This window comes from Diorhabda carinulata, chromosome 4 (assembly GCF_026250575.1).
Source record: "Diorhabda carinulata isolate Delta chromosome 4, icDioCari1.1, whole genome shotgun sequence".
Classification (NCBI taxonomy): domain Eukaryota; kingdom Metazoa; phylum Arthropoda; class Insecta; order Coleoptera; family Chrysomelidae; genus Diorhabda; species Diorhabda carinulata.
The window spans coordinates 32,242,782-32,263,462 of record NC_079463.1 but is presented as its reverse complement, the minus strand read 5'-3'; the positions used below and the strand labels follow the sequence as shown (position 1 = coordinate 32,263,462).

Below are 20,681 nucleotides of genomic sequence, written 5' to 3'. Positions count from 1 at the left end.
CCGTACACTGTTTCCATATATTCGTTAGTTGTCGCAGGTCGTCCAAAACGTCGGTAACAGAGCCCCGTTTTCGAAAAATCTGTTGTATATAACGCTAATATAATAAAAAAGCAATTTGTGGATGTTACAGGGGGAATTAAAACTATTTAAATATTGATATTGAATAAAAATCAACGTTTTTATATATTATGATAATTTTATATTACAAATTGTGTATGAAAATACGATAAAACTTGTGTTATACGATTTTTTATTATTTAAATTTGATTTTGTTCCACGTAGAAAGTTGTTTTAAAGCAGAATCCAATAAAACGGTCCAATTTTCGAAATCTTCCTTATTATCGGCGTTCAAATAATATTTTTTAAATACAAAATCATCTTTTTTGTATCGAAATTTCGCGTTATTTGTACCCATTATACGGGGGACTCCTATTTTTAATACAAAACTTCTCTTTCTAGGACATTCGTCGGGGTTTTTTGTCAAAGGGGGTACGCAATGTTCTAAATTCATTTTGACGACAGGATCTTTCTCGAATTGTTCGTCCTGAGGATAATTGTAGATATACAGCGTGTTTTTCCGCAAACAACACCATTTTCTTTCCCAAAAATTGATGTGATTATCCCGGTCTAATTCGCCTAGAGTGATAAAACCACAAAAATCGGTATTTAACGTGACGTCCTCGATTAATATATTCGCTTTCATGTAATTTCTTACTGAAAATATTTCTTGTTTCTGCATAGGAATTTTCGAACTGCCGAATTTCTGCGCGGTTATCAAAAACGTACCGCAGGATTTGAAAGAAGGCTTCAAAATCGAGGATTCAATTAGTTCCGACGTATTCACATTTTCGTAGTAAATTTTCTTGATCGGACAACAACATTTTGGTTTCTACAAACATAAAAAATATACGGAGATAGTTCGAAAACATCCCAGAACGAAAATAAGTGATTTTAAAAGGTTTTTGCCCACCAATTTCGAACTAATACACTTTAACTGTCAATTGTCAAAGCTCCAAACATTTTTTCGATGTTTATGATTGTAGTTTAGTCCCAGCTAACTCTATGAGACGCAAGAACCTGCCGCGATTCATACTTTTTGGACCGAGACGTTTTTTGGTTAAGTTCGCGAAAATTCAGACTTGAAAGTTTTGAAATGGCTAAAACCGAAGAACTGTCGGATGAAACTCGCAAATCTTCATAGTTTAAGCGAAAGTAAACGTACAAAAATGATTATGCGCGAAAAAAATCGTAGAAAAACAACCATGGAAGATATTTTTAAGAGAATTTTGGAAATGAGTGATCCCATCATTTCTAATTATCCAGAGATGCCAAAAAAGTCTTTGAAAACGTTGTTAGCCGAAGTTTTTGGCCTTAGACCGCCTCCACCTCCACCAGTGTACTAAAATAATGATGATGAAGAGTCATCAACATCCAATACTGACCCTGATTATGAATCAAACTTTTGCTTAACTTTTTTGTGCGTTTTTATATCAAATTCGTAACCAGCGACCTCAAAAACCTTGGAAATGATATGTAACTTCATTGCTTCGTAACGTACGGGGATAAAATGTAAGAGGGTGGTTATTAGGGGTGAAAGAAGTTAGTTACTGTAAATTGGACATCAAATTCGTAACCAGCGACCTCAAAAACCTTGGAAATGATATGTAACTTCATTGCTTCGTAACGTACGGGGATAAAATGCAAGAGGGTGGTTATTAGGGGTGAAAGAAGTTAGTTACTGTAAATTGGACATCAAATTCGTAATCAACGACCTCAAAAACCTTGGAAATGATATGTAACTTCATTGCTTCGTAACGTACGGGGATAAAATGCAAGAGGGTGGTTATTAGGGGTGAAAGAGGTTAGTTACTGTGAATTTGACATCAAATTCGTAATCAGCGACCTCAAAAACCTTGGAAATGATATGTAACTTCATTGCTTCGTAACGTACGGGGGTAAAATGCAAGAGGGTGGTTATTAGGGGTGAAAGAGGTTAGTTACTGTAAATTGGACATCAAATTCGTAATCAGCGACCTCAAAAACCTTGGAAATAATACGTAACTTCATTGCTTCGTAACGTACGGGGATAAAATGCAAGAGGGTGGTTATTAGGGGTGAAAGAGGTTAGTTACTGTAAATTGGACATCAAATTCGTAATCAGCGACCTCAAAAACCTTGGAAATAATACGTAACTTCATTGCTTCATAACGTACGGAGATAAAATGCAAGAGGGTGGTTATTAGGGGTGAAAGAGGTTAGTAACTGTAAATTGGACATCAAATTCGTAATCAGCGACCTCAAAAACCTTGGAAATGATACGTAACTTCATTGCTTCATAACGTACGGGGGTAAAATGCAAGAGGGTGGTTATTAGGGGTGAAAGAGGTTAGTAACTGTAAATTGGACATCAAATTCGTAATCAGCGACCTCAAAAACCTTGGAAATGATACGTAACTTCATTGCTTCATAACGTACGGAGATAAAATGCAAGAGGGTGGTTATTAGGGGTGAAAGAGGTTAGTAACTGTAAATTGGACATCAAATTCGTAATCAGCGACCTCAAAAACCTTGGAAATGATATGTAACTTCATTGCTTCGTAACGTACGGAGATAAAATGCAAGAGGGTGGTTATTAGGGGTGAAGGAGGTTAGTTACTGTGAATTTGACATCAAATTCGTAATCAGCGACCTCAAAAACCTTGGAAATGATATGTAACTTCATTGCTTCGTAACGTACGGGGGTAAAATGCAAGAGGGTGGTTATTAGGGGTGAAAGAAGTTAGTTACTGTAAATTGGACATCAAATTCGTAATCAGCGACCTCAAAAACCTTGGAAATGATATGTAACTTCATTATATATCCATAATAACTACTAAAGAAGGTTTAATATACAGTAAGGGCAAAAATGATGCGTTGGGGGGGGGCATATAGCCAGATTTGAGGATAAAAGTTGGGTGAAAGGTAAGATGAAAGTAAGAAGAAAGAAAAAAACTCCACAGATCAATATTACAGATCAGAAATGACGGTTCCAATAGAAACGATACAGTTCTTCGTAATTGTCAATTTTTTGATCTGACCTGGTACAATGAGCTAAGTCGAGGAAGGCTACAAAGGAATAACCAGATTTTCCTATGGTTTTTTCACTTACTTTTCTCAATAGCTTTCCGATTATTCCTCGTTTCTCGGTACATATTGTGATTGAAAATAACTCGGCCTTCAATTCGAAATCATCGTCTAAATCTGTTACAGTGATAACTTCGTCAAATAGAAGCCGATCTTGACCATCAGCTTCGATGGGTTTGGTTGTCGTAACGATGGTATCGTGGGATATAGCGAGTAGATAGAAGGTTGCGCAGTCTGTTGGGGTTTTTTGATCTTTTGACAAAAGTTCGAATTGTATGTTTGATAAAGTGATGGATCCACTAAGTTTGCGCTTCTTTATTTCGATATATAAATCTTTGCTCTCGCAGATTTTATCGACGATTAGTTTGTAACGCAACTCTGGAAATAATTATGGATTGTTATACGAGGTGTGGTTATTGAATAAGGAGACAGTTGATATAATAAATTTTATTTTGATATTCATCATTTATTATGAAGTTTGAGATTGATGGTAATTAGAATCGCCATTTCTCAGAAATGGTGCCTCGTAGAGAAAAAAATATGAGAATGATTTTTGTAGAAAATTTTATGATCTATAATTTTTGTCTGTTTCATTTTTGTGATAAAACTAACCGTTTACGAGGAAAACCGAAAAAACTAAATCAACTAAGCCTAGAAGTATGATTATGGAAATTAATTGATGGTAATTAGAATCGCAATTTCTCGGAAATGGTGCCTCGTAGAGAAAAAATGATATTCATAGTTTTTGTAGAAAATTTTATGATCTATAATTTTTGTCTGTTTCATTTTTGTGATAAAACTAACCGTTTACGAGGAAAATCGAAAAAACTAAATTAACTAAGTTCAGAAGTATGATTATGGAAATTAATTGATGGTAATTAGAATCGCGATTTCTCGGAAATGGTGCCTCGTAGAGAAAAAATGATATTCATAGTTTTTGTAGAAAATTTTATGATCTATAATTTTTATGAATTACATTTTTGTGATAAAACTAACCGTTTACGAGGAAAATCGAAAAAAGTAAATCAACTAAACCTAGAAGTATGATTATGGAAATTAATTGATGGTAATTAGAATCGCGATTTCTCGGAAATGGTGCTTCGTAGAGAAAAAAGTATAAGAATAGTTTTTGTAGAGAAATTTATGATCTATAATTTTGATATATTTCATTTTTGCGATAAAACTTACCGTTTAAGAGGAAAATCGAAAAAAACTAAATGAACTAAACCCAGAAGTATGATTAAGGTAATTAGAATTGCGATTTCTCAGAAATGGTGCCTCGTAGAGAAAAAAGTATGGGAATGATTTTTGTAGAAAATTTTATGGTCTATAATTTTTATATATTACATTTTTGTGATAAAACTAACCGTTTACGAGGAAAATCGAAAAAAGTAAATCAACTAAACCTAGAAGTATGATTATGGAAATTAATTGATGGTAATTAGAATCGCGATTTCTCGGAAATGGTGCTTCGTAGAGAAAAAAGTATAAGAATAGTTTTTGTAGAGAAATTTATGATCTATAATTTTGATATATTTCATTTTTGCGATAAAACTAACCGTTTACGAGGAAAATCGAGAAAACTAAATGAACTAAGCCTAGAAGTATGATTATGGAAATTAATTGATGGTAATTAGAATCGCATTTTCTCAGAAATGGTGCCTCGTACAGAAAAAAGTATAGAAATGATTTTTGTAGAGAAATTTATGATCTATAATTTTTATGAATTACATTTTTGTGATAAAACTAACCGTTTACGAGGAAAATCGAAAAAAGTAAATCAACTAAACCTAGAAGTATGATTATGGAAATTAATTGATGGTAATTAGAATCGCAATTTCTCGGAAATGGTGCCTCGTAGAGAAAAAATGATATTCATAGTTTTTGTAGAAAATTTTATGATCTATAATTTTTATGAATTACATTTTTGTGATAAAACTAACCGTTTACGAGGAAAATCGAAAAAAGTAAATCAACTAAACCTAGAAGTATGATTATGGAAATTAATTGATGGTAATTAGAATCGCGATTTCTCGGAAATGGTGCTTCGTAGAGAAAAAAGTATAAGAATAGTTTTTGTAGAGAAATTTATGGTCTATAATTTTGATATATTTCATTTTTGCGATAAAACTAACCGTTTAAGAGGAAAATCGAAAAAAACTAAATGAACTAAACCCAGAAGTATGATTAAGGTAATTAGAATTGCGATTTCTCAGAAATGGTGCCTCGTAGAGAAAAAAGTATAGGAATGATTTTTGTAGAAAATTTTATGGTCTATAATTTTTATATATTACATTTTTGTGATAAAACTAACAGTTTACGAGGAAAATCGAAAAAAGTAAATCAACTAAACCTAGAAGTATGATTATGGAAATTAATTGATGGTAATTAGAATCGCGATTTCTCGGAAATGGTGCTTCGTAGAGAAAAAAGTATAAGAATAGTTTTTGTAGAGAAATTTATGATCTATAATTTTGATATATTTCATTTTTGCGATAAAACTTACCGTTTAAGAGGAAAATCGAAAAAAACTAAATGAACTAAACCCAGAAGTATGATTAAGGTAATTAGAATTGCGATTTCTCAGAAATGGTGCCTCGTAGAGAAAAAAGTATAGGAATGATTTTTGTAGAAAATTTTATGGTCTATAATTTTTATATATTACATTTTTGTGATAAAACTAACCGTTCAAGAGAAAAATCTAGAAAACCCAAACTTCAGAACTTTAACCTTGAATTACTTTTTTAGCCACCATTGCCTGATAGAGGATGTATTTCTAATGGTAAACCCCCTAAAATTCAGCTCTATATACCTATTTGACCGGACTATTTATCCTAGAAATGATTTATCTCTTTTTGGGACGCTAGGATACTTAATATAATACTCACGGGATTGTAATAATATGCTTTCTGCTAAAATTTCTTCGTTCCAATTACTTTTAGTACTATTTCTAATCATTTCCAAAGCATTGGAAGCTTCTTTCATTTTCACGCATTCAATGTCTCTCAATTTTCGCATTTTGTAATACATCGCGTTTTTTTCAATCTCAAAACCACCCTGTAAACAGTAACAGTATAAAAAAATCGATATACTCCGATCGTCAATGTGAAATGCAAGATTATTGAAAACGTAAAGCGAATCAAAGTCGTCGTAGACAAAAATTACGTTTCCGAAAAACATTTTCAACGATAAATTGTGTGTATATTGAACCTGCTTCGATTTAGTTGATTTATTAATGAATAACAGCGTTTATTTCTTACCGAAACATCCTTCTTTGCAAATTTGAAATTACACATGAAAATATTACATATCAAAACCATTCGTTTCCACTCGCTACTTAACGAGAAACTATTTAAACGTTGTTTATAGTATTTCACACTAATAGTTTTTATTTAAAGTAATGTCAAACTTCATTCTGACGTCTGGTAAATCCGACACGTAATTTTTAACATATTATAAATAATATTAACCGTAAAAATGTTTATTAACAGCTTTTTGTAGTATTCGTTTTTAATTTTGAATGAAAAACGTGTTTTAAATTTGTGAGTTGTGAGATAAGATTTAATTTACAAACATCGATGTTTGGTATACACTGTTGCCGGATTTCAGAATTTATCCGGATAGTTTTCAATAACGTATTCGGTGTGATTATTTGCGAATACGAAGTGGTTTACTAACTAAATGATCATCGCGGACGATGCTCAACATAAAGAGACTGTCATTGACGACGAAGTCGTAAAAGTCCACAAAATAATTTCGTATAACCCTAAAGTGGTGCTACTTGAGATTTCTGAGACCTTAAAAAACATGGTAGACATATCGTGAATGATTGTTTAGGTAAACAACAAATCGATGATTCTCAGTAGTAATAAATCAAAATTTTGCATTGATATCTGATATGACCCAACACAAAAGTGATTATGGAAATTAATTGATTGTAATTAGAATCGTTTTTTCTCAGAAATGATGACTCGTAGAGAAAAAAGTATCAGAATGATTTTTGTAGAAAATTTTATGATCTATAATTTTTGTCTGTTTTATTTTTGTGATAAAACTAACCGTTTACGAGGAAAATCGAAAAAACTAAGTCAATTCAACCGAGAAGTATGATTATGGAAATTAATTGTTGGTAATTAGAATCGCGATTTCTCAGAAATGGTGCCTCGTAGAGAAAAAAGTATAGGGACAGTTTTTATAGAAAATTTCATGATCTAAAATTTTTATGAATTACATTTTTGCGATAAAACTAACCGTTTACGAGGAAAATCGAAAAAACTAAATCAATTCAACCGAGAAGTATGATTATGGAAATTAATTGATGGTAATTAGAATCGCGATTTCTCAGAAATGGTGCCTCGTAGAGAAAAAAGTTTTAGAATGATTTTTGTAGAAAATTTTATGATCTATAATTTTTGTCTGATTCATTTTTGTGATAAAACTAACCGTTTACGAGGAAAATAAAAAAAAAACTAAATGAACTAAACCTAGAAGTATGATTATGGTAATTAGTATCGCGATTTCTCAGAAATGGTGCCTCGTAGAGAAAAAAGTATGAGGACAATTTTTGTAGAAAATTTCATGATCTATAATTTTTATCTTCATCATTTTTGCGATAAAACTAACCGTTTACGAGGAAAATCGAAAAAAGTAAATCAACTAAACCTAGAAGTATGATTATGGAAATTAATTGATGGTAATTAGAATCGCGATTTCTCGGAAATGGTGCTTCGTAGAGAAAAAAGTATCAGAATGATTTTTGTAGAAAATTTTATAATCTATAATTTTTGTCTGTTTTATTTTTGTGATAAAACTAACCGTTTACGAGGAAAATCGAAAAAACTAAATCAATTCAGCCTAGAAGTATGATTATGGAAATTAATTGATTGTAATTAGAATCGTTTTTTCTCAGAAATGGTGCCTCGTAGAGAAAAAAGTTTTAGAATGATTTTTGTAGAAAATTTTATGATCTATAATTTTTGTCTGATTCATTTTTGTGATAAAACTAACCGTTTACGAGGAAAATAAAAAAAAAACTAAATGAACTAAACCTAGAAGTATGATTATGGTAATTAGTATCGCGATTTCTCAGAAATGGTGCCTCGTAGAGAAAAAAGTATGAGGACAATTTTTGTAGAAAATTTCATGATCTATAATTTTTATCTTCATCATTTTTGCGATAAAACTAACCGTTTACGAGGAAAATCGAAAAAAGTAAATCAACTAAACCTAGAAGTATGATTATGGAAATTAATTGATGGTAATTAGAATCGCGATTTCTCGGAAATGGTGCTTCGTAGAGAAAAAAGTATCAGAATGATTTTTGTAGAAAATTTTATAATCTATAATTTTTGTCTGTTTTATTTTTGTGATAAAACTAACCGTTTACGAGGAAAATCGAAAAAACTAAATCAATTCAGCCTAGAAGTATGATTATGGAAATTAATTGATTGTAATTAGAATCGTTTTTTCTCAGAAATGGTGCCTCGTAGAGAAAAAAGTTTTAGAATGATTTTTGTAGAAAATTTTATGATCTATAATTTTTGTCTGATTCATTTTTGTGATAAAACTAACCGTTTACGAGGAAAATAAAAAAAAAACTAAATGAACTAAACCTAGAAGTATGATTATGGTAATTAGTATCGCGATTTCTCAGAAATGGTGCCTCGTAGAGAAAAAAGTATGAGGACAATTTTTGTAGAAAATTTCATGATCTATAATTTTTATCTTCATCATTTTTGCGATAAAACTAACCGTTTACGAGGAAAATCGAAAAAAGTAAATCAACTAAACCTAGAAGTATGATTATGGAAATTAATTGATGGTAATTAGAATCGCGATTTCTCGGAAATGGTGCTTCGTAGAGAAAAAAGTATCAGAATGATTTTTGTAGAAAATTTTATAATCTATAATTTTTGTCTGTTTTATTTTTGTGATAAAACTAACCGTTTACGAGGAAAATCGAAAAAACTAAATCAATTCAGCCTAGAAGTATGATTATGGAAATTAATTGATTGTAATTAGAATCGTTTTTTCTCAGAAATGGTGCCTCGTAGAGAAAAAAGTTTTAGAATGATTTTTGTAGAAAATTTTATGATCTATATTTTTTGTCTATTTCATTTTTGCGATAAAACTAAACGTTTACGAGGAAAATCGACAAAACTAAATCAATTAAACTCAAAAGTATGATTATGGAAATTAATTGATGGTAATTAGAATCGCGATTTCTCGGAAATGGTGCTTCGTAGAGAAAAAATTATTATAATGATTTTTGTAGACAATGACATTTTGAACTACGACGGCTCTTTTTTTTCACCCTCCGATCGCACAGTATGCAAATAATATAGTAAAACTAGGAGGCATGCTGAATTCTGGAATTTTGCCCAACAAGACACTCGTTTAACCCAACGACCCCTCCAGCACTTTCAGTGGGATATTTTCGAACACCCACCATACCATCCCGACCTACCACCGAGTGTTTTTCATCTTTTGCTTAAACTAAAACAATGATTTTGAGGGCGGCGATTCCGACGACGTCGTACTCAAAGAAACCGCCACAACTCCCAACTATTGGCGGTTAATTTTTCTAAAGGCGGTATTTCAAAGCTTGTTCTTAATCACCAAAGTGGTTATGTAGAAAAATAAGCTGTATATTGTACAGGAAACAAAAACGACTTTTTCACCTCCCCCGGTATTAAATTATTCGATAATCACGCGTAAGCTAAACGAATGGACTATGAAAAGTTTTACTTACCAATAAACGTTATAAATAATATAAAAAAATAACCGATTATCACCCACAGAATTAAAAAAAAAGAAAAAAACTTTTGGAAACGTCGAACGTGTTAATAATGGCGACTCGCTTTTGTCTTTTTATTATCTTTAATTGTTGCGGTATAACTGATTGTTTATAAAAAGCAGTATTGTTAAAATAACAGTTTCCTGTATACGTAAAAGTTTTTAGTAAACTAGGTTATGTCGATAAGCTAAAACATTTACATAATTAACAAAACGTATCATAAACTTTTAAGATTTTGTACACCGAATATATTTATAAAAGTTTACAATTTAGAATTAAATGTAAAGTACAAAAAAATTAATAAATTTTTAGAGATTTACGAGAAAATATTCTGAAAGAAAATTTGTATTCAAGATGCTTTTTAAAAATGGTTCAAAAAGGATTATATTTAATATTTTACTCGTCCCGATCTCACGAAGACCTTAACACTGTTAGTTTTTCACTATTGTTGGGGTCCTGGCAACCTGGGGGCGTCTTGGAGACTCTACGAGGGTTGCTAACAAAGTTTTGGAATTCAAAAATGAAAACGAATATTAAACACGCTTTTTTATGCTTTTGTCGAATCAAGTATAGAACCTCGGTAATCACTAGGCGCCAAACCCGGATTATACGGTGGACGTTACATCAATTCGACGTTTTAACTGTTCAAAAACGTTTTTGTTTGAACTGATGTACGAAAGCTCGAATTGTCGTGGTGGAGAATGAGTAGTTCAAATAAACATCATTAAAAATGTCAAACTTTATGATAGAAATGTCAGATTTGACATATTTCCATCAATTGTCACATAACAACGTGATTTATTCTTCTTCTTTTCGACGAAGCGGAGTTTTCAAATAACAAAAGTAGTTTCACTTAAATGACATGAAATTTGACATATAGGGTACTGTAAAGTGAGGTTATTTCATTATATTTATTTAGGTTAGAGAAATGTCAAAATATATTTCATTTTTACGTACAAATTGGTAATCAAAATCCGTTTGGAATAAACTAAACCCACACAATTGTAAACTCGAAGCAATTGTCGTTGTTTTGATCTAATTTTTGATAAATTTTTCATTATCGCTACAAAATATGTGAAACGATAATGAAATAAACATATTTATTATGTAGAAATGTGAATAAAAACAGTCTTTAAAGATAAACTTGAACTTACTTTTGTTAAATGAATTTTCGTGGGCGCTAACAACAAAAATTTGTTGGTTAGTTTTTGTTGTTCGACACCGGTCGGTAAAACAGGGCGCTGAATGCACGTCTGACGACCTAACCTAACCGAAAAAACAATCGATATTCGCGAATCGTGTACTGTAATGTTCGAAAACAATTTTTTTCAGTGTAATCGGGAATTCGGGCGACACTGATGCATGGAGAATATTTAAATCAGGATTGCAGCTCACTATTACTGGGCTCCTTAGATATTTTAGACGTATTTATTTCTCATTGTTTTTGTCGGTCTTTGTGGTCGGCGGAAATTCTCTATTCCGAACGGTTTCGTTTGTTTTCATTTCGCATTAATTGCAACTAACATGCGTCGCTCTTTTGTGATTCTAGTTGGTAAAAATCGAGTAAAAGACGCCGATGTACCATATAAAGTATTGCATTTGTTTTATCGGTATCACAATTCGCAAATTTTTCGATATTTACCAAAATCTACCGTATTCGCCAGATTTGATTCCCTATGATTTATTCCTCTTTTCGAAACTCAAAAAATATCAAAATTTTGATATACTGAAGACGTAGACTCATAATAAGTTTATGGAAAATTGAAATTATTATATTTGAGGTTAAATTTGATCGCTCGGTATAATATTTTTAATTTGCTGATTAACTTTGTTATTTTTATTGCTGTACCGAAAGCAGCGGCGTGTATTTGTTAATTTTAACGTAATTTAATAATGAAAAATTGATTATTTGACGTTTAGGGTGAGGTTAGATCGACAACAACAAAATGGCTGCTGAAATAATTGAAAAAAAATTACTACCGTTTGGTTTTGTGTTGAAGGCGTGAAAATAATCGATTTTTTGTTTGTTTATTATATAATAATACAGAAAAAGCCGTAAAATTCTATGGATTCAACCCAATGGTCAAGAAATTCTTGGTGAAACCATTCTTTGAGGTTAGGTGCCAAAAATTGTTAGAATTTCGTCTTGATCTGCACTCATATGAAGTTTAAATTGTGCGCAAACTCTCCATGAACCAAATTTTCTTATTAATGTAGTTTCGAACGCGGCAACCTTAAAATTAGTCAAAAATTCATTTTTTTTTTCAATACATAACCTCAATTTCTCAGTTTGCTCAACGTAAACGCAAAAAATCACTTTTAAGTGAAACTGGGCGTTTGCGAAAATTCACTTCAAAAACGTCGTCCATATTTTAGACATAGCCTCAAAATTTGCTAAAAATCCAATTTTTTCAATAAATAACCTCAATATTCAAATTATATCACGTGATCAAGTGACATTCGGTGTTTTCCGCGAAAAATCACGTGAAAAACGACGTCCATCTATAATACTTAACCTCCAAATTTGATAAAACTTGAATTTCTATCAATATATTACCACAATAATTCAAATTATATCATGTGATCGAGCAATATTTGGTTGGTATTTAGATTAACCTCCAAATTTACCAAAAATTCGGTTTTTTCAATAAATAACCTCAATTATTCAAATTATATCACGTGATCAAGTGACACTCGGTGTTTTACGCGAAAAATCACCTGAAAAACGACGTCCATTTTTAATACTTAACCTCCAAATTTGATAAAAACTCAATTTTTCAATGCATAACCTCAATAATTCAAATTATATCACGTGATCAAGTGACACTCGGTTTTTTACTCGAAAAATCACGTGAAAAACGACGTCCATCTTTTATACTTAACCTCCAAATTTGGTAAAACTTAAATTTTCATCAATAAATTACCTCAATATTTTAGATATAACCTCAAAATTTGTTAAAAACTCAATTTTTTCCATAAATAACCTCAATAATTCAAATTATATCACTTGATCAAGTGACACTCGGTTTTTTACGCGAAAAATCACGTGAAAAACGACGTCCATCTTTTATACTTAACCTCCAAATTTGGTAAAACTTAAATTTTCATCAATAAATTACCTCAATATTTTAGATATAACCTCAAAATTTGTTAAAAACTCAATTTTTTCCATAAATAACCTCAATTATTGAAATTATATCACGTGATCAAGTGATAGTCGGCTTTAAGCATAAATTGACTTCAAAAACGACGTCATCTTTTATACTTAACCTCCAAATTTGGTAAAACTTAAATTTTCATCAATAAATTACCTCAATATTTTAGATATAACCTCAAAATTTGTTAAAAACTCAATTTTTTCCATAAATAACCTCAATTATTGAAATTATATCACGTGATCAAGTGATAGTCGGCTTTAAGCATAAATTGACTTCAAAAACGACGTCATCTTTTATACTTAACCTCCAAATTTGGTAAAACTTAAATTTTCATCAATAAATTACCTCAATATTTTAGACATAACCTCAAAATTTGTTAAAAACTCAATTTTTTCAATAAATAACCTCAATTATTGAAATTATATCACGTGATCAAGTGATAGTCGGCTTTAAGCATAAATTGACTTCAAAAACGACGTCATCTTTTATACTTAACCTCCAAATTTGGTAAAACTTAAATTTTCATCAATAAATTACCTCAATATTTTAGATATAACCTCAAAATTTGTTAAAAACTCAATTTTTTCCATAAATAACCTCAATTATTGAAATTATATCACGTGATCAAGTGATAGTCGGCTTTAAGCATAAATTGACTTCAAAAACGACGTCATCTTTTATACTTAACCTCCAAATTTGGTAAAACTTAAATTTTCATCAATAAATTACCTCAATATTTTAGATATAACCTCAAAATTTGTTAAAAACTCAATTTTTTCCATAAATAACCTCAATTATTGAAATTATATCACGTGATCAAGTGATAGTCGGCTTTAAGCATAAATTGACTTCAAAAACGACGTCATCTTTTATACTTAACCTCCAAATTTGGTAAAACTTAAATTTTCATCAATAAATTACCTCAATATTTTAGATATAACCTCAAAATTTGTTAAAAACTCAATTTTTTCCATAAATAACCTCAATTATTGAAATTATATCACGTGATCAAGTGATAGTCGGCTTTAAGCATAAATTGACTTCAAAAACGACGTCATCTTTTATACTTAACCTCCAAATTTGGTAAAACTTAAATTTTCATCAATAAATTACCTCAATATTTTAGATATAACCTCAAAATTTGTTAAAAACTCAATTTTTTCAATAAATAACCTCAATTATTGAAATTATATCACGTGATCAAGTGATAGTCGGCTTTAAGCATAAATTGACTTCAAAAACGACGTCATCTTTTATACTTAACCTCCAAATTTGGTAAAACTTAAATTTTCATCAATAAATTACCTCAATATTTTAGACATAACCTCAAAATTTGTTAAAAACTCAATTTTTTCAATAAATAACCTCAATTATTGAAATTATATCACGTGATCAAGTGATAGTCGGCTTTAAGCATAAATTGACTTCAAAAACGACGTCATCTTTTATACTTAACCTCCAAATTTGGTAAAACTTAAATTTTCATCAATAAATTACCTCAATATTTTAGATATAACCTCAAAATTTGTTAAAAACTCAATTTTTTCCATAAATAACCTCAATTATTGAAATTATATCACGTGATCAAGTGATAGTCGGCTTTAAGCATAAATTGACTTCAAAAACGACGTCATCTTTTATACTTAACCTCCAAATTTGGTAAAACTTAAATTTTCATCAATAAATTACCTCAATATTTTAGATATAACCACAAAATTTGTTAAAAACTCAATTTTTTCCATAAATAACCTCAATTATTGAAATTATATCACGTGATCAAGTGATAGTCGGCTTTAAGCATAAATTGACTTCAAAAACGACGTCATCTTTTATACTTAACCTCCAAATTTGGTAAAACTTAAATTTTCATCAATAAATTACCTCAATATTTTAGATATAACCTCAAAATTTGTTAAAAACTCAATTTTTTCAATAAATAACCTCAATTATTGAAATTATATCACGTGATCAAGTGATAGTCGGCTTTAAGCATAAATTGACTTCAAAAACGACGTCATCTTTTATACTTAACCTCCAAATTTGGTAAAACTTAAATTTTCATCAATAAATTACCTCAATATTTTAGACATAACCTCAAAATTTGTTAAAAACTCAATTTTTTCAATAAATAACCTCAATTATTGAAATTATATCACGTGATCAAGTGATAGTCGGCTTTAAGCATAAATTGACTTCAAAAACGACGTCATCTTTTATACTTAACCTCCAAATTTGGTAAAACTTAAATTTTCATCAATAAATTACCTCAATATTTTAGATATAACCTCAAAATTTGTTAAAAACTCAATTTTTTCCATAAATAACCTCAATTATTGAAATTATATCACGTGATCAAGTGATAGTCGGCTTTAAGCATAAATTGACTTCAAAAACGACGTCATCTTTTATACTTAACCTCCAAATTTGGTAAAACTTAAATTTTCATCAATAAATTACCTCAATATTTTAGATATAACCTCAAAATTTGTTAAAAACTCAATTTTTTCCATAAATAACCTCAATTATTGAAATTATATCACGTGATCAAGTGATAGTCGGCTTTAAGCATAAATTGACTTCAAAAACGTCGTCCATATTTTATACATAACCTCAAAATTTGTTAAAAATTCAATTTTTTCAATGCATAACCTCAATTATTCAAATTATATCACGTGATCAAGTGATACTAAAAAACGACGTCCGTCTTACATACATAACCTCAAAATTAGACGAAAATTCAGTTTGTTTAATACATAACTTTAATTATTCAAATTATATCGCACGAAAAAACACAACAAGCTCCCTCAAAAAATTAATATTTTGAGAAAGATATATACTGATCCTTATTTCTTTCACGGGAATTTAACAGTTGATTGATATTTGGAAAGTCTTCGTATAGAAATGCTTCCGGACCCAATTACGATGAATATATGTATATACGAGGGAGGTTCCAGAAGTACCAGAAGGAAATACCACGAACTATAAGAAAGTACATAATCTATACAGCATATTGCCAGATTTAACCCCTTCGGACTATTTTCTGTTACCAGATTTGAAAAAATCTCGGCTGCTCGGTCAATGATTTTCCGATTCTTATTACAAAAATGTCATCGAACTTATTGAACGTCGCTGGTAAAAGCGTATGGAGCTAAAAAGACGAAACGTCGAAGAATTTTTGCGTTTTCTTTGTTGGTCCGTCCTCGTACTACAATCAGTGAATTAATAAAAATGTACAAAGTCAAAAATATTGTTTACAAAAATAAGAAATGGTGGATTATGTTCGTTGAAGGGGTGTAACGGCCGTCCGAGTTGATGTCATACCATCGGCCACGGACATGTGAGGAACAGGTGCCGAAGGACACCTGTCTCTTAAGGCACCCCAAGAAACTACCAGAGATTCGAAGGAGCTGTTAGTATATAGTTCGGTGGTGGGACACAGAACCGTCTTTAACATAATTAAAAATTTGTCATTAATAATCAAAGTATGTGGCACTCGATGAGTAGAATTTTTTTACGGTTCCGACACCAAAAATTGCCGAAGTGCATCTTCATTCATACCTCCCACTATCTAGACGTTTCCAACAGTAATTTAATCACCAAAAGCTGCTGCAACCGCTCAAGACTTTGCTGTCCACTAAAACCTATTTTGAGAACCTAAATAGAGCAAATTTGAAACACTTTGCAATGCCGGTTAGACCCCCCGTCAGGTGAAAAGTCCGTAGGTGTTGAATCGGGACTGCTTGGAGGCCAACTAATCTCCTGGAAATCAATTTTCTCTCTCATACGGATAATTTAGACCATTCTAGGGATTTCTGATGTTTTGGTTATATTCCAGTAGCAGTAATTTTGATTGTTGACGTGTCCATTGAGATGAAAATGTTAATAAACGTTGGAAGTCGCTAAATCATCTGATTTACGAACGTTTAATGTTCATTTATCGTGACAATTGACATTGACAGTAACGACACATTCTTATTACGCTAGCGCCACGATTGATGAGTGGAAGAACTAAGAAAAATGTTCAGTTATCGTGACAATTGACATTGACAGTAATGACACATTCTTATTACGCTAGCGCCACGAATGGCGAGTGAAAAAACTAAGAAAAATGTTCAGTTATCGTGACAATTGACATTGACAGTAACGACACATTCTTATTACGCTAGCGCCACGATTGATGAGTGGAAGAACTACGAAAAATGTTCATTTATCGTGACAATTGACATTGACAGTAATAACACATTCTTATTACGCTAGCGCCACGATTGGCGAGTGAAAAAACTAAGAAAAATGTTCATTTGTCGTGACAATTGACATTGACAGTAACGACACATTCTTATTACGCTAGCGCCACGATTGATGAGTGGAAGAACTAAGAAAAATGTTCAGTTATCGTGACAATTGACATTGACAGTAACGACACATTCTTATTACGCTAGCGCCACGATTGGTGAGTGGAAGAACTAAGAAAAATGTTCATTTATCGTGACCATTGACATTGACAGTAATGACACATTCTTATTACGCTAGCGCCACGATTGATGAGTGGAAGAACTAAGAAAAATGTTCAGTTATCGTGACAATTGACATTGACAGTAATGACACATTCTTATTACGCTAGCGCCACGAATGGCGAGTGAAAAAACTAAGAAAAATGTTCAGTTATCGTGACAATTGACATTGACAGTAACGACACATTCTTATTACGCTAGCGCCACGATTGATGAGTGGAAGAACTAAGAAAAATGTTCATTTATCGTGACCATTGACATTGACAGTAATGACACATTCTTATTACGCTAGCGCCACGATTGGTGAGTGGAAGAACTAAGAAAAATGTTGATTTATCGTGACAATTGACAATTTTGAGTGAGTCAAAAACCTTCCGACTGATCAATAATCGCATCATCCAACCGAAACAACATTTCGAACATCCCTCGTAACTGCTGGTATCCTGACGAATCTGCGGTTGCCTAACTAACACGAAGACTGTCAAAAATAGCTTGCAGCAGTGTAGCAAGAATTAGTTAAATCACAAAACAATAACATTCTATTTTTTTTTAAATCGGACAATCGTTGTTAGGAAATTATTTTTGGGTCCGGTCCTGTGTTTAAGAAAGCGCGGGTTTACGATAGATCATTTCACCTGCAAGCTACTTTCGGTTAATGCATTTTTAAGGTCATTCCAACGTTTTTTTTAGAACATTTTTCGTACCTACCCAGGTAGAGACCGTATGGAAATTAAAAGTCCCTTCGATTAAGATTAATCGACTGAACAAACCACCACTCGCCACAATTTTCTAAATAGTAATATATAATTATAATATTAAAAAATATTTGAAAAATATATGAAATCTGACAAAGCCCTCGGCAATTGCTTCTTCATTTTACCTCGAATTTCTTACCGGCCACCATTTTTTTATGATCAGTGAATAGCCAGTAGTCACTGAGGGCCAGATCTGGAGTATACGGTGGGTGCGAAATCAATTCGAAGTATATTTGGTCATCGTTGCCATCGACTTGCGATTAGGTGCTTTGTCTTGGTGACCTAGTGGTTAATTTTGAAAAGTTATTTACAAAAATCGCATTTCCAGGTATAGAAATCTGCGTCTGCGCAACACCATGGGCCCACCGCCATCCTGAATCAAGATCTATGACATGACACAATGAAAACAAATCTTCTTCGAGCAGTTTACGAAATTATTATATTGAAGTTCATTAGCTCTAACTTGTAGTCGGTCAAACACCATCAAACTCATAGCTCCCATACTATTTTTATGTTTGCGGCGTTGCCAATTATTACCAAGGGTATTTCTCTGTCTATATGACACATTTTCCCGTCTATATTCGATTTATATTTTTCTCAGTGTATAAATAATGTCTAGAACTGACATAAAACAATAAAAAGAAGCCGTTCGCGAATACGTATTCTGAATGTAGTGTACATTATATTCAAATGTTCGACCACCGTCTGGTTGACGTCACGTATCGATCAAACGCGAAACTAAATAAAAAAGAAGAAAAAGAAGACGATTATTTCGATTGAACAGAAGTGAATGAAAATCTAATCAGATGCGTATCGAACAGAATCTAGACTGGATGATAAATAAACAGGTACAGAGTGTGGTGAGCCGATGGGACGAACGAAAATTAATAAAAAAACGATAGTTCAGTTTTGGAGACATTGGAGACGATGTAATTCGTCTATATAACGGTTAATTGTATACGTTTACTAGTTTTTATACAAGTTTTGATTGAAAAAGCGCGTTTTTATCATTACTAAACGTCAAAAAAAGACATATGTCATTAAACTTCATGTTATTTACCGATAATACATAAAAATGTTAAGTATATTTCCATTTTAGCGCTTTAACTGTTGAAAATTACATAGATATTTATGTTTTTTGTATATAATACGTAATTTTGGAGCTTTGATTGATAATCTACCTTGTAGGAAATAGCAGTAGCTATTTCACAGAACGCTACATCAAATCACGACTATGTTTGACAGTTTGACGTTTGACGTCTATTGATTCTATTCATAAACTTGACGTTGTTTAGATATTTTCGACGATATTATCAATAAATACAGGATTAAAAACAAAATTTACAAGAATATTACGAAAACAAAAAGCAGATAGTGGATAAAAATCTTGTCAGCTATCATTCTGACTGTCAATCTACAGTATTTAAGAGCACAGAATTCGTTCAAAATGCAAAGCGCGTTTTTATCATAACTAAACGTCAAAAAATGACATATGTCATTAAACGTCATGTTATTTACCGATAAAACATAAAAATTTTAAGCATATTTCCATTTTAGTGCCTTAACTGTTAAAAATTACATTGGGACAACCTTTTGCACGTATATTTTTATGTTTTTCTTATATAATACGTAATTTTGGAGTTTTGGATTATAATCTACCCCGTAGGAAATAACAGTAGCTATTTCACAGAACCCTACATCACATCACGACTATGTTTGACAGTAGTTCATATGACGTTTGACGTATAATTGATCCTATTCATAAATTTTGTTATTTTCGACGATATCATCAATAAATACAGGATTAAAAACAAAATTTACATAAATTACGAACGTTTTTTCACTTCTTCTCGGCCGTAACTTCCACCAAGCACTCCCAATTACACCCAGAGCGCTCTGAGTGGAACTGAACGTGAATGGGATACGCTACAGAACGAACCTCGTATTGCAACTTGATCCGCCTCACTACCAAGGAATTTTCAAGTTTTTTGTGCTTTATTTTTTCCCCTGTACATAACCAAAATTCCTGCAACGAAGTTTGACTAATTATGAACTGTCTGGGTAATTTTTTCTTCGACAAAAAACGAGATCAAGATCATAGATCTACGAACATCCTCGATAACTCATTTTTTGATGAACACTGTATATCAAATAATCTATTAACATTAACAACGTAATATGAGACTTAAAAACCCCAATCATCTACGTATCATTGTTAATAAATGAATAACGATACGAAAAAATAATTTTCGATGTTTATATTTAAGTAAATAATATTTCTCGTATTAAAACGAGTGGCGGAAACGGCAACACTGGAAAGTTATTGTAACAACGTGGA

At 31.5% G+C, this 20,681-nt stretch overlaps 1 protein-coding gene across 2 annotated transcripts; it reads right to left on the bottom strand.

Annotated features, from left to right (window-relative positions):
* Window positions 1-176: 176 nt before the first annotated feature.
* Window positions 177-9,956, bottom strand: LOC130892556 (anillin-like). Of its 2 annotated transcripts, none has more exons than XM_057798019.1 (4): window positions 9,875-9,956; window positions 6,012-6,180; window positions 3,149-3,501; window positions 177-889 (listed from the first exon to the last, which is right to left on the bottom strand). In XM_057798019.1, the coding sequence occupies exons 2-4, from the start codon at window positions 6,151-6,153 to the stop codon at window positions 254-256; spliced, it is 1,131 nt and encodes a 376-aa protein (XP_057654002.1). In that variant the 5' UTR covers window positions 6,154-6,180; window positions 9,875-9,956; the 3' UTR covers window positions 177-253. The 2 variants fall into 2 exon arrangements, with proteins under 2 accessions (XP_057654002.1, XP_057654001.1); XM_057798018.1 differs by lacking the exon at window positions 9,875-9,956 and adding an exon at window positions 6,384-6,654.
* Between the last annotated feature and the right edge of the window lie 10,725 nt (window positions 9,957-20,681).